Source organism: Columba livia, chromosome 1 (assembly GCF_036013475.1).
Source record: "Columba livia isolate bColLiv1 breed racing homer chromosome 1, bColLiv1.pat.W.v2, whole genome shotgun sequence".
NCBI lineage: Eukaryota > Metazoa > Chordata > Aves > Columbiformes > Columbidae > Columba > Columba livia.
Genome location: NC_088602.1, coordinates 188197927 through 188214413, shown reverse-complemented (window position 1 = coordinate 188214413; position 16487 = coordinate 188197927). Strand labels below are relative to the sequence as shown.

The following is a 16487-nucleotide window of genomic DNA, read 5'->3' as shown; positions in this document are numbered from 1 at the left end:
TTCATTTTCCCTTGTAATTGCTCAGCTGCTTCTGGCATTTGATTAAACATTTTGCTGTTTCTCATCCTTCACAAACTACTGGGGACAAGGTCACAGGTCTCTTGACTGCAGTCTGCATTCCAGCATTACTTCCATCCTCAGAACATCCCAAGCTCCAGCTTCCATTTGGTCATGGGAGACTGACCATAGGTTCATTTTTCTGCTATGGGAGCCTATGCAATTATAAAATCAGCTAAAGGCTAATTGTACATACCACATGTCCTGTGATACTGGCCCTAGAAATACTTGTGAGTTGTTGGGATCCTGAGGCAAGAGGAAAAAATGTTGCAAAGTGTTCCCATTAATTATAAATTGCTTTTGGTAAGTTCTAGTCAATAAATAATAAAGCAAAAACAGTATCTTCACCACTTACTTGCCATAACAGTAACATTCCTGACAATCCACTAATGGATCCCCTCTCCATTACGCTTCTATTCCCTCCAGTAATTCATTCCTCTTTCTAGGGAAATCTGTCTCATTAACATTTCTAGCTACAAGCTTACCTGTATTTTTTCAGTACCACTGCAGTGTTGGGTGACCTTAAGTAATTCTCTTTGATGTGGTTTTATGGAAAAGAAATACTAATTCTGTTCTTTATTGTTGGAATGAGCAAACTAATATTTTTAGTAGCACTTCAAAACATGTGTCTCCTCTTGCCTTTCAACATTTTGGCCACCAATCAGTTTTCTTCACGTTGTCACTGCCTTTGCACTAGCTGAAGCACCCAGAACCACAGCTGATGTGATGAGAGGGAGATGTCTGGTACTACACGAAGAAGGGCTATTCGTGCCATCGCCTGTGATATGATACCTCCAGCCATGCAGCTCCAAATGATATTGGCTCTGCTTCCACCATATCATATTGACAGTTCACACCCTGCTTGTTGTTCAACTGATATCATATGAAAGTCTTTTTCCACCTGAATGCTAAACTGCTCTTCAGGTTTCTCTGTCTGACTCAATGTCTGCACAGGGGTTAGCTCTGCCTAGATACAGCAGCGTGCACTTGTGCTGAATGGATCTCAGTTGAATAATTCTGCTGCATCCTTAAAATATCCACAGTAATTTTTAACCTTTAAGTCAACATGAACTGCCACTTTATTCATCACCCATGTCCCCTTCTGTTAGACCAAGGTTTAGGACCTGATATGCAACACCAGTAACCTGACACAGCTCACAGCTTAATTTTACTTGTACATAGCCTTATGAACCATTTTTTCCCATGTTAGTATGAAACTTCAGTAACATACGGGCTCAGGTACTACCCTACATGCAGACTTGACAATTGCAGCTGAGAAAGATCTCAGGTTCTTTCACGGAAGACTTCCCTGATGCTCATTAACTTGACACAAAACTCTGGTAGGTTTTCTCTCACAGAACCCCAGGACTATGTGTCTGCTTGAAAGCTTCAAACCACATTTATTGTAAATTCATGGAAAAAAAAAGAAAAAAATAAGAAGAAACCACAGGCTGGTAAACTATTACATCTCAGTGTGAAGAACTTGTCCAGTGATGTGCAATCAGATATTGAAAAGAATATCTCAATAAGCAGCAATTTCTCAATAGAAATCTCATTAAATAAAAAAGAAAATTGTTTCCATATTTACAGATTACAAGGTAAATGTATCCTTAAAGCATTCTTTTGTATTTAGCAGGTTTATTTCTTTGAAATAAAAGAGAAATTGTTTGAAACTAAGAATGCACTTTGGCAGCAGCTTGCTAGACAGTCTATGTTACCAGCAGTGACCAGACGAGTAGCCTCCGCTCGACCACCGCAGTGCTCTGCTCCTCCTGCTGTCCAGGCTTTCACCGAAGGGCTTCTGGCACCTCAACCTATGAAAGGGGAGCGGGGAGGGGGTTCATTACATTTGCTGTACAGTCTGGATGGCAAAACTCCTACCAGGGACATACCTCCAAGAGCCCCCCCACTACACACCATCTCCCCCAACCAGCCTGAACCTGGGAAAGTTCCCCACTTTCTGTCAAAATCACAGTTGAACAGATATCAGCGTGTTGAGAAAAGCCCACTCAGAGGAAACCCTCCTCCCAAGTGCTTTCTTATGCTCACCTTTCTAAGAACTCTTTTGTTTTTTTTTAATAAAATATATATGTACTACAATTAATTAAGCTTGTGCTGTATCTGAGCCACCATCATTTACTGAAATAGGATCCCTTGCTTACCCGCCTTAACTGCTTTATGCTGCTTGCCCGGATTGCTTCCATAAGGTTATCATGGAGAGACCTTTGTGGGGTGGAGGGACGGGTGGAGGGTCGTGAACCTTCCTCTGATTTTCTGTCAGAGACCGATTTGAGAGAATCTTTAATTTCTTTCAATATGCTGTTCTCATGTTTTTTGCTTTTTTTGCCTTTTTTCTTTTTCTGTCCATTCTGTAAGGCTTTTTTTGAGCTTTCCTGCTGTTTGATAACTTCGGCTATATTCCTGGTTGGTGCCTTCTTCTCTGGAATAACTGGGGGAGGAGGTGGAGGAGGTGGGGGCGGGGGCGGAGGTGGGGGTGCAGGAGCTGGAGGTTGACTTTTCACTGGTGGTGCTTTCTTAGGGAGCTTTGGAGAGGACCAAGGTGAGCTCTTTGGTGATACATAAGGTGAGGACCGAGGTGTCCCTTTCTGCAAGACTTTGGTCTTTGGATTGGTGGCTCCATCACAACCAAAATCTTGTTGTCGCTGCTCCTGCATGCGCTTTTGTCTTTGTTTATCCATATTTCTTGTCAGGATACTTGTCATGCTTATTCTTGGGCCAGCAAGGTCAAAGTGATAGCCAAGCTTGACCAGAGTGGTGTTCTCTTTCAAGAGTTTAACTATGTCCATTTCCACCTGGCTGCCCATGATGTGCCTTTGATTGTGAAACCGCAGTTCTGTCAGAACCTTGTTGTTCTGCAAAGCTCTCATGATGGCCAGCACTCCTTTGCCTGTGATAAAATTTGACTCAATATTCAAACTAGTTATGTGCTGATTTACCTTTAGCATACCAGCAATAGCTATTGCAACATTGTCATCAGCATGCGTGTTAGCCAAGCTGAATGACTTAACCACCGTGTTGTCCCTCAGGGCTTGAGCAAAATGTATAAGCATCTGTGAAGTGATGTTTTCAATGTTGTTCAAATTAACCTCTGTGGTGTCAGGGTCATTGCTCCTAACTTTTTCCAAAGCATCCTCGATAACTGTGGGATTTCCACAAGGGTGGATGGCACTGCTTTTTAAGCTCAGATTATCAGTGTCTTTTCCATCATGGCCATTGAGTAAGTTTTCATTGTCCTTTGCACCATTGCACTTTCTGCGTCTGAGGTGGTCAGAGCTCCTGCCATCCTCAGATCTTTCACCAGCTGCAGCATTTTCCTTTTCCTCATCATCGTCATCGCTGTCTTCTTCATCTTCATCCTCATTTTCTTCTTCTGCTTCTTCTTCTTCTTCTTCTCCATCATCCTCCTCAGTACACGCCTCCTCAGACACTTCACTATTGCTTTCTGTGAAATATTCTTCTTGAATGTCTTCTGAATTGTCGTCTTCTTGCTCAGAGTCCTGAACAGGAATGTAGGTGTGGGTGTTAAACATGATTGCAGTAATGTAGCTACTGCCTTTTTGCACAAAAACAATTATCTTGAAACTATATAAGTTAATATTGAAAGCTAAAAATAAATCCCCAGAAGCAGAGAAACTTAGAACAGAAAATGTTTCAGCACCTAACACTTTTTAAAAAGCATTTCTTTCATATTCCTTAGAAGACAAATGCTTAGCATAAATTGCAACAGCTTTACTGATGTCAATGTTTTCTACCATGAGAAAATTTGATACAAGATATTGCAACATGGACATACTTCATGTTTTCTGTGTGTTCGCATCTCCGCAAGGAGATGTTATCTGGATCCTTGCCAGCAGAAGCCTAAGACTGCACTTTCAGAATGGACATGATCTGTGAGCAGCAAGTTTCTTGATTTCATAAGGATTAGACGTCTGTGTCAATGTTCAGACTCCCTTGCATATTTAGTACATCTAAAAAGGCTAAAGACTGCCATAATTTAGAATACAAATAGTGTTTGCACACATAAACATGCATATGGACATGCAAAATAATATAGAATTGCAGGAGTAATGTTGAGAAGACTTTGGATGCACTGTATGGGCTATACGCACTTGGAAGCTCTTTGTGAAGTAAAGATTCAGACACATTCCCACAGGTAACAAATAATCATGTCAATAGTTCCCAAATGTTTGCCAAGAGCTAGGACTGTGCTCACCAGCAGCTGTCACAGATAGCTGCCATACGGTAACTTGCTATAACTTATTGCCTACAGAGTAAACTGGCTGTTTTTCTAAACCCCAAGGTTATTTTAGTATGTTTGATGGGTCCCAAAATAGCAAATTTGGATCTGCTTCTCAAAGCTCTGCCCAGTGCCCTCAGCAGTTATGGTGGCAGAGGACAATTCTCTGTGCAGGAACAGCAAAAGGTCTGTGCCTCAGGGAAGTCTGTCTCCATCTGGAGGACTCCAGAAGCCAGGCTGCATTGTATAGGCCATGACTGAACCCACATGCTATGAACAACCCAAAAAGACCTCCCATGTCCTGTTTTGTCTACTGGACAAGATATAGTGTATGCCTTTTTGTTTACATTTGTAAATGTTTCTAAAATTTTGGATTAAATATACTTGTTCTGTATCCACAACTTTAGCAACGTTCATATTCTAGTCTTTGTAAAATACTAGAAGGTATTTTGCAAGGCGCGTACACTCTGCAGGGACACAGCAATCCTGTTTTATGCTTCTGGAAAATGAAAGTGTTACAAACATGACGGCCTATTTTTAGCAAACCGGTGCAGTTTCAGGTTTGCTTAATTATCTGGCTCTAAAAATTCAGGGAAAGGTTAAAATAATTGTAAAGACAGATTGCACAGCACTGTTTCACAATCTTAAGCAGACTTCTGTGTTGGGACACATGCAAAACAGATGGTAATTGTAATGTTTGCAGAAGAAGGACTGCAATGAAAAAGGACATCAAGCTGTTCCAGCCTGTCGTTCCTGATTGTTCAGTGCTTGGAGGGCTTGCAGGGACTGTCCCCATCGCCCTGCACACAGAGGGCTTGTGAGGACTGTCCCCATTGTCCTGCGCATGGAGGGCTTGCAGGGTCCAGCCTCATTGCTTCTCCCGTGGATCATGTGCTGGAAGGACCTTACCCTGAGAGATGCTGTGCTACATACAGAATCAGGCCTGCGTTTAAGTCAGCTTTGTTGTGGGACTAAGATTTACAGCTGTAGGTTACACACACACACACACACACACACACGCACACACACACACATATATATATATGCAGACTTTTACAAGCTGAAAACACCCCGCATTCAGGAGCCCACCATCATGGTTATGCTTTTACCTATCCAGGAATACGTACTATGGCCTTCGACAGAGCTGCAGATAGAACAAGTTGTTGTCTCTAAATGGACTGCTAATACTTGATGACACTCGGTTAATTAAAAAAAAAATACTTGATTTTATATTTTGAGTGGCATTTCTGGGGTTAAAAGGGGAATTCAGTTTCCTGTCACATACATTGTAGTACTGCTTTGTAGTAGTAACTTGATGAAAAATTAGGACTAAGATAGTCAATGCAGAGAAGTAAATATCTCTGGAGGGCAAGTCATTCACCCTAAAAGGCTATTGGTAGGATGTTTGCCTTCTGGAGGGGCTGATCTCTCACCACTAACTATAAAAGGAGCACAAATAACCACCTTAAATAAGGTGTCTAACTTTCTGACAGTTCAGGGCAAGAAGAAAATTGCATTCAAGAAACTCAGAAGGAGCTTTCTTACTGCCTCCAGTGGAGAGAGACTCTGTGCCCACTACATCAGTGTGTCAGCATTTTCTTACTTACAGAGGCATTTAGGAAGTTTCTTTTCAAGTCAAAAATTATAGAGACTTTTTCTAGCACTTTGATATTTAGCCTGTACCCATTGTTAATGCTGCATAGACATGGAAAAGGAAAAAAGAATCCTGCCTTTACATAAGACACCAACCAGACCTGTTCAGAGGAGTTTTTGGAAGTGTCCAGGTTTTGAGTTCCAGGATCAGCTGGAAATAAACATTAATCTTGCCGTTGCCTCCCTAGGACTTGACAAACAGGGAGTGAAGTCAACGTCTGCAAGCCGATACTAATGGTCTGATGACAGCTAGTGGTCTGTGTGCCTGCCTACAAAGACATTACACCACCATTCACGAGCAGGAGAGAACACTTCAGTGTCAAGAAATCCTGGATATTATTAGTACAGGCTAATTTAATCCAGGTGATTTTTCTTAAAGAGAGTATTTAATCAATGTACAAACTGCAATTATTGCCTTGCAAACGACTCAAGCTTCTGAAACAAGGCTGTTAGAAGTTCTGAGTCCAGTTTTGCTGTCTTTACCTTTTTTGCATTATTTTCTACTTAAACATGGGAAAACTTGCCCTTTCAAGGAGAGCCAGAGCTTGGTATGAAGCAGTTCTTGGAAATCAAAAAGTTACTCACATCCCCAGGTCCCCACTTTGCCTTGAAATAACATGGAGCCAATGTGAAAACAGAAGTTGCTTTTTGATAGAGCTCAGTCTCACAAATTGTTTTAGCAAGGCCCTGGGGGTGCCAATGTGTATGTGAGCTTGGGCTGGGAGCGCTCATCACCTGGGGGGACTGAGCCCTTCCATCCTGCCCAGCCGTTCTGTTCATCTGCAGTTCAGGGAACAGCTTTTCTTATTAAAATTGTTATTCGGGGGGACAAATTGTGTAACAAGCACTATCAGTTGGGGTTTTTTTTGGATTACAGATAAATGTTTTGGTTGATCACTCTACCCCAGGCCACTTTTTAAATAATTTACAGTGCACCTCTGACAGCAGTTTCCAGAAGACTCCTGAGCCGTGCCAGGGATCCTCAGCAGGAACAAAGCAACATCAGCTGCCCGCTGCAACGCAGGTCCTTCCAGCGAGCACCAAGCCAGGCAGCTGCTGCCTGACTTCTGACATAACATGTATTCAAAATTATCTTCCTGACATGCTTCTCAGCAGTCAATACTGTGTGGGGTTTTTATTGGAGAAAAGGAAGTCGATTTTTTAGCTTTTAAACAAAATCAAAAGTTACCCCAAAGTCTGCATCACTACCTGGCAAAAATTTCTAATGTGCCTGTTAAAATTCATACCTATTTTAGTTGCTAGCAAGAGTTTTTATAGTTTTCTGTTCTCAACTAAGCTTTTAAGGTACCTCCAGAGAGAGACCAAAACCTCCCTGAGCTAGCACAAAGCGCTTTAGCAGACACAAAAGGATGGCTAACAGCGTTCTTACAAATGCTACTGAAAGAAAATGAAAGCAGTGAGCAAGATTATGCCAGGAAAGAACAAGCCCAAATATTTCTAGGGAACTGTGAATGCCTCAGCATCCTACCTTGTCGCACGCACCCAATCTCTCTTTTTCTAAGAGTTTCTTGGTCTCCCTCTCCCAATAGGCCATCAGCGCTTCCCGGCTGAAAGTCCCTGTCGGTGTTTTCTCTGTCAGGCTCTTCTGCCGTTGTCCCACCGGAAGGTTTCGGTCGGGCTCTATGTCCTCCAGCTCTCGCTCCAGCTCCTTCAGCTCCTCTTCAGTGAGAGAAGCCAGGAGTTCATCTTCATCAATGTCTTCATATTTACTGAGCTCTCTTCGGTAGCCAAAGGTAGACATGGTCCCTCTTGGTCAGGCTGGTACAAACCTGAAGTGACTGGGCATTCAAGAAGGCTGAAGCAAGCAAGCCGTGTCTCGTTTGGTCAGCAGCTGTTTCCCTGTGTAGCAGAGGCACCCTTTTAAGAGTAATCATCGGGGGCTTACGACAATGCACGGAGGGATGAAAGCATGCTCCGTTTTAAGCATCAGACGTCAGCTAGACATCTGAACAGCAAGAATGTCCCAACACTAGTGTTTGCAGGTCCCTTAAAGAGGGGGATTATTGACACACTGGCCATGGCCATATTTAGAGCAGGCGGCTCGCAGGAGAATACCAGCCTCGCGGCTGGGGGGACAGCAGCAAATAAAACCCTGGGCGCATTTACACCGACTTCGTGTCCAAACTGCAGCAGAGAAAGAACATTGCAAATCCATTTAATCCTGAGCTGCCACAGGGGCTGGAAATAAATCACCCTCCCTGTTGTTCAGTGGACTTCCTCTCATTTTCACGGTTTTTGAGTGGAACCGCGCTGTGATCCCGCTGAGGTGTCGGAAGGCAGGAGGCTGGGGTTGGTGGGAAGGCAGGGGGTCAGTCTGCCGGTACCTGTCATGCTTCGCCTGTAACAAATCACACAACTGGATTATTTATTAATTCCCCCTTTTATTTTATTTTTTTTTGAGGATGATCGGAGGAAGACTCAGTTTGACATGTCCATCTGGAGCTCCTGTGAGGTTTATTTTCAAGTGGAGAATTGTGCTTTGCCGGGAGAGTGAGCAGAGAACCCAGAGCTGCCGGGGAACCAGCCCTGGGTGGGCAGTGAGGCTCCGTCTTCATCACTCCTGACAGCCCCTGGCAAATGAAGGCCTCTAGTGGCTATTTTAGATAATGGCTGTTGCTTGCTGTAGCTGAGTGATGTGCTGCTGGAGAGTGTCCTTCAATGCCTAATTTTAAACGTACATCTATATTACCGTGCCCACTAATAAATGAGATATTATTCTGATATTATTTTTATAGACAGATTATCTTCCAGTGTAAGAAACCACAGAATAAAAGGTTAAACTTCTCACTGGTTTGGGTTTTTTAACTTTTTTTTTTTCTATTAGCACCGAATGATGGTGAACTAGTGATGCTTTCTGAAATGTACAGGCCAAAAATATTTGCAAACTTGTGTCATGAGAGAGAGGGAGGAAGAGAGAAAAACAGAGAAAAGGTTTGTTTTGGTACAGGGAGGTAACTACACATCTGTGGTGATAAATGTCAACCTTATTAAATTATAACACACAGTGGTTTTATTTTTTAGTTAGTCAAGTCAGTATTTAATGAAAAATGTAAGTGGAAATAGTTTCAACTATTGTTCTTGTCCAGCACCATCTCTTTTTGGTTAGTATGGACTCAACACTAGAACTCATGTGTGATGCTTAGTCAAATTGCTAATTTAGTTTTATTATTACGCATATTGCTTTACTGGCAATGGGGAAAGGTGACAGAGTGTGATTTTCATGAACAGATTTGGCAAAGAAATGTATTTTTCATTTGATCATTTTTCTATATGAATTTCACACAGTTTACCTTTCTGAAGAGGTGGGATGAAAGCTTAGAAACTTAGGCTTTCCTAATACATGAAGCATATTAATAAAGCAGACTAAAGAATATTGTAATGAAATTAAATAAATATTTGCAGGTCATTTACATTGATCAAATTTGCATAAAATAAAAAGGAAGAATATGCAACACAGTTTGGCTTATGGAGCTAAGAGCGTTACTTTCATGGTATGAGACACTGTGGTAAGTTAAAAAAAACGTGGGTTACCTGTGTCTGGACAAGTCAGTGTGTGAGTACAAGTTCTGTTCACTCTTTCAGCTGCACTTGAAGAAATGATGCTTGGGCCAAATTCTGTAAAATGTGAAACAGCAGGAAGAAATAAGTATGTTTCTTCTTTTAACTTTGCATTGTGAATGCTGATGTTGGCATTAATTAAATGTATATAACAATGTATATAGCAATTTTATTTCTTCGGTGTGTCTAGGGCAATGTTTCACTGTGTTATCACTCAAATTAGCTGGAAAAGCAGCATGATAGAATTCTCTTTCTTGAGCGCATTTTTGCAGACAATGTTTTGTTGCAAACATTTTTGGATGGAGTTGGTTAGAAAATGTGTACTGGACAGATTTTGTGTTGAAAGTGCCAATTGAAAATGAAATGCTTTTAGAAATGTGCTACATTTTATTAGTACAATGTTGACGTGTACGGCAATGAGATATACAATATTAAAACTGAAAGTATGCTGATAAAAATGAAATCTATTCAAGTATAATGTTTTCCAGACAATTCTGAGCAGTCTGTTGGCCCAATTGCTGAAATGGCGTGAGCAACACCTGTGGGGTGGTGTTTACCCCCCAGCGCAGCAAACCCCACAGCTTAGATTTTACTTCCACTTGGGTGAGAGCAGAGAAAACTAAAGGCGAGCAAAGAGAGGGCTGCACAACCTTGTCCTCAGGCGTGGGACACAGCCAGCCCCAGGACAGTGGCTATTTCAGTCACGGCTCCTGAGGACAGCCTGTCAGACAGATGCGTTGGCTCATACCGAGCTGCAGTCCCACACTGCAGCAACAGGTTTAATTTCCATAGAGCAGGTTAAAAACAATGCACCACAGCATGCCCAGGCTTTCCCCACCTCTCCCGCTGCCCTTCTGCCTGCAGATCTTGCTCCCACCTCCCCCCACGGCTTCTGCACCCCTCATTCCTCAACCTGCCCCCTCTCGCAGCCCCTGAGCTTTCCCACCTGCCCCTTCCCCACCTCCCTGCTGCTGCGCTGCCTTTGCCATCCTGAGCCCTGCAGGACCCCTCACCTGCCCCTGCACCGCCCCTCACCACCCCCTCCCCCACCTGGTTCCTCGCCTCTCCTGCCCTTCCCTCCTCACACACCCCCTGACCTGCCCCATGCTCCCCGCTGCCTACCTTCCCCCTCCTGCCTCTGTCAATGTTTATAGCATATATACACACGCACATTATATATATAACTACTATATGTAATTATAGATGTAATAATTATATATAGCACATATAGACATTCTATTTACAATTTGAAAAAAAATATATATATATAAAAATATATATACACACACATGTATCTCAGTTTCTGTATGCTGCTTCTACAGGCCCAGGTGGAATGCAGAGCCCAAATTGGCCTGAAGAGACAAAGGGTCAGCAACCTGGCATTGAAACAGAACCATGAGGAAGACTGATGGGACAAGCTGGAGCTCTTTCCCCCAGGGAGACTAGCGTAACTTGTGAAAATTGTGGACACCATACTGTTCCTGAAAAGGATGTGTCATCACCTACATTTAACAGTGGTATCAGCAGAGCAAACGGGATAAAGCATGCACTGAAGGCATTTGAAGGAACAATTTTTCGGCTGCTTTTCCCTACACCAGATGATTCTGTTGTCCAGCCCATGTGTCCTGGTGATGCCATAAACAGGGAGTCACAAGGGAGAAAGAGATCCTTCACTTTGTCCATGCTGGGGAAACAAAAAGTGGGGAAAGTTTAAAGATGACCCTGATCTTCACTTGGGAACTGGATTCAGTTTTCTAACTCAAAGATGGATTTTTCCTGCTGATCCCCTGCAGCAGACCCAGGCTACTGGGAGGGAAGATTCCAGGTCCAGATTGTAGCTTAACAACTCTGACCCATCACAAACAGTGATCAGATTTCACAGAAAAACATGTACATGTGGGTTGCCTTATTACTCAGATTAGTTTTGAAAACAGGATTCCCAACAGCTGCTGGGGACATCACCACAAGACTATATACATCACTGTATACCAACAAGCCATGGGTAACAGCTAATCTAACATATTTTGACGACCTGGGTGTTTGGGTTGCCTGCTGATCAAGAAGACAGAAGAGTCCCACGTAGTGAAGAACTGAATGGGCTCTGACAGTGCTTGCTGGTGGGAAGAGCGTTAGGATGCATCTTGGGGGCAAGAGGTTGAACTGGCTGCAGGGAAGCAGCGAGGAAAACATTATCTGGGTGCAAATAAGAACATTTCTGGACTACCAAATTCCTCAATCTTTGAATAAGAAGGAAAACTCACTGTGCACATTGCACAGGCACCCACTGTGCCTTTCGTCCATGAATCCTGAAAGTCTGTTTGGTTATAGACAGACATGCAGCTGGGTGCCAAGGGTGCACCAGGCTCGGGTTTATTGCTCCTTTTGCCTACCTGAGTCACATTAAAATAGTGAAGGTGAGGGAGACAAGTACATTTTACTGAACAAATGTCACTCCTATCCTTCTTCCTTTCTTTTTCTTTCTTTCTTTCTTTCTTTCTTTCTTTCTTTCTTTCTTTCTTTCTTTCTTTCTTTCTTTCTTTCTTTCTTTCTTTCTTTCTTTCTTTCTTTCTTTCTTTCTTTCTTTCTCTTTCTTTCTTTCTTTCTTTCTTTCTCTTTTTCTTTCTCTTTCTTTCTTTCTTTTTCATTCTTTCTTTCTTTCTTTCTTTTTCTTTCTTTCTTTTTCATTCTTTCTTTTTTCTTTCCTACACAGCTAGTACTTTTTAATCATCTTGTGCCTGTACAATGTCATGTTCTGTAAAAACAGCACGAGATGAACCTGCCTATCTTAGCACAAGCTAATCCTGCCCAGGTTTTGCTCAGAGCAAGTGCTTCTGCACATCCCTGCAGGCCGCCCGTTTCCTCACTACCAGTTTCTGCCGCACCAAAAAGATAAACTGGTTTGTATGCAGTGATCATCCTAATGCTCTTGCTTTCATATAGCTGCTCTTATCCCTCAGGAAGAATCTCAGTGTGCTTTACAAATGTTGCCAACAGATTTCCAAGCTATATATAGAAATCATTTCACCCGCTACTGATGTACAGACATAGGGTGACCACAGCAGCTGTTTGGAACTACACCGCAATATTGCTCAACAGATTCGGACAGGAAGTATAGAGGCCACAGTATTGAGAAGAAGTGGCAGAGGAACTGCTGCATGCATAAAAAACGTGGGGTTTGGTAGTGAAGTTTGAATGGGATGAGATTCAGGAATCTGCAGTTAGCTTATTCTTTCTCTAAAAAGCATAACAAAATAGGTAACATCTGCCCATGTAAGCATTATATTATTTGTGGTGGTATTTGCAAATACATTATAATTTGCATGTCCAGGTCAGGTACTTATTAAATTATAAGTGGTTCTAAAAATTTAATCCCTGGTTAATGCCTTAGTCCCAGACAGTGCTCTCATGCAGCTTAGCCAAACCTACAGTTTGTCATTCAAATTTAAAAAACGTTCTATTTCTTTATACACAGACAGCAATAGAGGTATCATTCTGCTGTTTTTTGTCAAGTTTTTTAAACAGGGTGTGTTTATTAAGATTTTTTTTTTTAAGAAGATCCCAGAAGTGTAAACAAGTGATGTAATTCATAGGGATTTAAATAAAAGCAGCAGTACTAAGTACATTCTCAGCTTTATTGTCTATATGTCTATTTTTCAAATAGCCCATATTCATGGCAATGGGAGTTCTGGGCATCATCATACCTACCACGAACAGAATATGCAGATGAAGACAACGATTTTGCCCAAAGACTCAATCAAGTGTAAAGATTTCTAGTGAAAATGTGGATTTTGATAGTTAAGTGTAACTACGTTGTACATGTCACCAGAACTACAATGTTCTATCAATCTTATAACTACTAACAATTTACTAATATATTTTTTGCACCTTTTCAGGAGAACCACAAAACACAGCTTCCTTGGAGAATATTTCTGCTGATCTAAGTACCTATTTTGATGGTGTGAGTGAGAGAAAATGCTTCCCATTGCAATATACACTTTTAAATATTTATACAGTTATTTGGTGCACTTACCCATGTACTTATTTTTTATTTATCCAGCAATTGTCCTGGTAAAGGATCAGGATGGGTTTCTATGAAGACTGTTCCATGCATTTGGAGACACACAGTGTATTTTTGAATCAAGATCATTATCTGCAGGGTGCAGAAGAAGACTCTGAAGGATAGACACCTTGGGTGGCAAGGTGTTAGTTTTAATTGTTGCAGCTTAAACAAATAATTTCCAGTGGAAAGGTCAGGGAGAGAATAAACCAGCATAGGGCTGCTAAGGGTGTTCCACTTTGGCTGGAATTACTTTTCTTCATAGCATTTTCCTGAGCAGAGATCTATCCATCCTAAGACTGATAGGAAAAAAAAGTGGGGAGGAGGCTTTAAAGGGCCTGATTTATCGGGCAGAGAACACCAGGGAGGCAAAGCTGGCTGCACGGGAGAGGCGGGGACAAGAGAGAGGTGATCAGCTGCGCATTAACAGGAGGGATGGAAAAGCAGAAGAGACGAGACCTGTTCTCCAGAGATAAGCGACCATGAATTTATGCAACTTTTCTTCATGCAAAGCATAACTACACAGCTGGATATTTCAGAAGCCTTTTTCTGCCCCAAGTAAGGGTCAGGAAAAATCCCTTTGCCCTACCCAAAGGTAGAGATAAGAGAGTCTGTGTCTTTGCAACTGTTATTCCATGCATGACTCCCATGCTATCAGCAACAGTCTGAGAAAGGGCAGCTCAGGCACAAAGAGCCCAAGCCAGAACACCGACTGCTGCAGGGAAACAGTAGAATGGTCCCTTCTTGATATCCAGAACAAGAATCTGCTGTGCCAGCCCCCAAGATTAGATGGTAGCCAGTGTATTGAAGTTTTATGGACGGCACACATGACTTTACGGCCCCTATAGGGAACAGGTGCTCAAATACAGAACTGATGGCTACACTTCGGTCCTTCACTGAGCTATGAAAACACAGCTACAAAGTCCATCTCACTGGTGCTGCAAAGGCTGATGTAACCACTGTTGAATGTCTGGCTCCTCAGAGAGCTCATCAGGCTGGTGCAGCTGCTTGTGTCAGATTTTATGAGAAACAGAGACCAAATGATACCTCTGCTTTCAAGCATTGTCCCCAAACCGACAGGAGTTCCTACCCCAGAGCATGACTGAATCACTGCCAGGGCATTTAATTACTTTTAGCCAAAGTTGCCCATGGGGTGGACATGCCATGGAATTGGGTTGCGGAGGAACACCCCAGGGGTCACACCCAAATAGCAGAGTAAATTAAATCCCAGTGTTGCAAGGGTTCAATCATAGTCCAAGCAGGGCAAAAAAGGTGTAGTTTTTCCCTACCAATTTCATCTTCCAGCTGGGGCTGTTGCCTTTGCCTCTTTTCACACAACCACCAGTCCTGGACCAGTTACATTTCCTGCTCCCACTGGCACATACTCAGCTCCATAAAAGTAGTTTTCAGTGGTCTGTCTGCCAAACACAGCAGTTGAAAGACTTGTGTTCAATTCCTAGCTGTGCCATAAGCTTGACATGGGGAAAACAGCTCACTTTCCCTGTCTATCTTGCCTTACCTTCCATTTAAAACAAAATCTTGTCCCTCTTGCCTCCATTCAGTTCACATGTGTCTTGCAAGCATTAAAGATGCTTTCTCATGGTGTTGTACTTTCTTTAGCATCTGGGGAACGGGGGAAAATTCTTCAATAAATAAACAACTTGAATACTGAAGCTTTAAAACAGAATTAGGCTACCTTCTGTAATAGGTTACCAAACAACAAAAAGAGCCCAGATGTATTTTTTAAAAGATAAACACAATAATATAATGCCTTTTTAGTTTACCTAATGATATTTTAAGGACTAGTCTACAGTATTTTAAACACATGTGGCAATGGTCTGTCCTAGAGCTGCATGCTTTGATGCCACAGGCAATGTAACTATTGCCTGAGGCGTGTATAAACTCCTAAATATAAACCTTGGCCCATGAACTAAAATTACAAATGGAATTTGGCTCTAGCCACAGAAAGGGTTTAAAATCTCCTGTCTAAAGCCCTGTTTGATCATGTTTCCTTTGGTGGTTGCAGCATGTTGTATCAGATATGTGACCACTCAGATTCTTGTGTTGTGCTCACTGTATTCATTAAAATTACCACTATTTAAGACTTTTTATTATTATGCTCACATTTCTGTTCAGGAATTCCCACACAGAAATATCAGTTTATAGGTTATGCAGCATACATGCTTTTAGCCTGGTATGTCCAGGGTGTTTTGATCAGTGGAGCCTTGACTGTGGGCAACCGTGTTGAGTTGATGCCTGGAGTCACCAGTCACCCAGGACATCCTCCTGTCAGGGACCCAGCCCAGCTGCCAGATACCTAGAAACTTTGCACAAATGAATAAATTCTTCTTTTTCATCCTGGTCAAAATTTCTGGCAAGAAAACAGAGGCCATGTCTTGAAAAGCCGCATAAACAGTAGCCCTAGCAAGAGCAGAAGCAGCAGTTAAGCCTTCTGTTCAACCCTTTACGTGTCCCAGACCAGTAATTCTCACTCCTTCCATTTGCTCCTGTAAATCTGTTGTAAGGAAGGACAGACGTACAAAAGACTGATACAGCTGCCGTCACAGTGGAATCTACATTCCTGATTGAGGTGTTAGTAAGTTATATATGACAATGACATCCAGCAAATAAGGAGAAATTCAGAAGAACAGGGAGAGCCAGTGTAGGGAGCAGGGCAAAGGTTGCTTGAGCTGACTTTCAGTTTGTGTGTGTATGTGTGTGATAAGCAGCATATCTCTTAAATCATGTTTAGCTAAAGTCTGACTATGCACTATGTAGTCCTGACATCCACCAACTGAAATATTTTCTTAGTTTAGGGGGTTTGGATTATTATTTTTTTTCTTTTCCCCCCAAAGATTAGAGGATGGAACAGTAAAAGGTGTA

At 42.2% G+C, this 16487-nt stretch overlaps 1 protein-coding gene across 1 annotated transcript; it reads right to left on the bottom strand.

Moving 5' to 3' along the window:
• Positions 1-1432: 1432 nt before the first annotated feature.
• LMOD2 (leiomodin 2) lies at positions 1433-7730 on the bottom strand. The gene is made up of 3 exons (XM_013368744.3): positions 7458-7730; positions 2220-3575; positions 1433-1871 (listed from the first exon to the last, which is right to left on the bottom strand). The coding sequence occupies exons 1-3, from the start codon at positions 7728-7730 to the stop codon at positions 1845-1847; spliced, it is 1656 nt and encodes a 551-aa protein (XP_013224198.3). The 3' UTR covers positions 1433-1844.
• Between the last annotated feature and the right edge of the window lie 8757 nt (positions 7731-16487).

Coding starts and splice junctions, on each gene's coding strand:
- LMOD2 (XM_013368744.3), bottom strand. CDS start 7,730: ATGTCTACCTTTGGCTACCGAAGAGAGCTCAGTAAATATGAAGACATT. Junction 3,576..7,457: donor GATTGGGTGCGTGCGACAAG/GTAGGATGCTGA, acceptor ATTCCTGTTCAG/GACTCTGAGCAAGAAGACGA. Junction 1,872..2,219: donor GCATAAAGCAGTTAAGGCGG/GTAAGCAAGGGA, acceptor CCCCTTTCATAG/GTTGAGGTGCCAGAAGCCCT.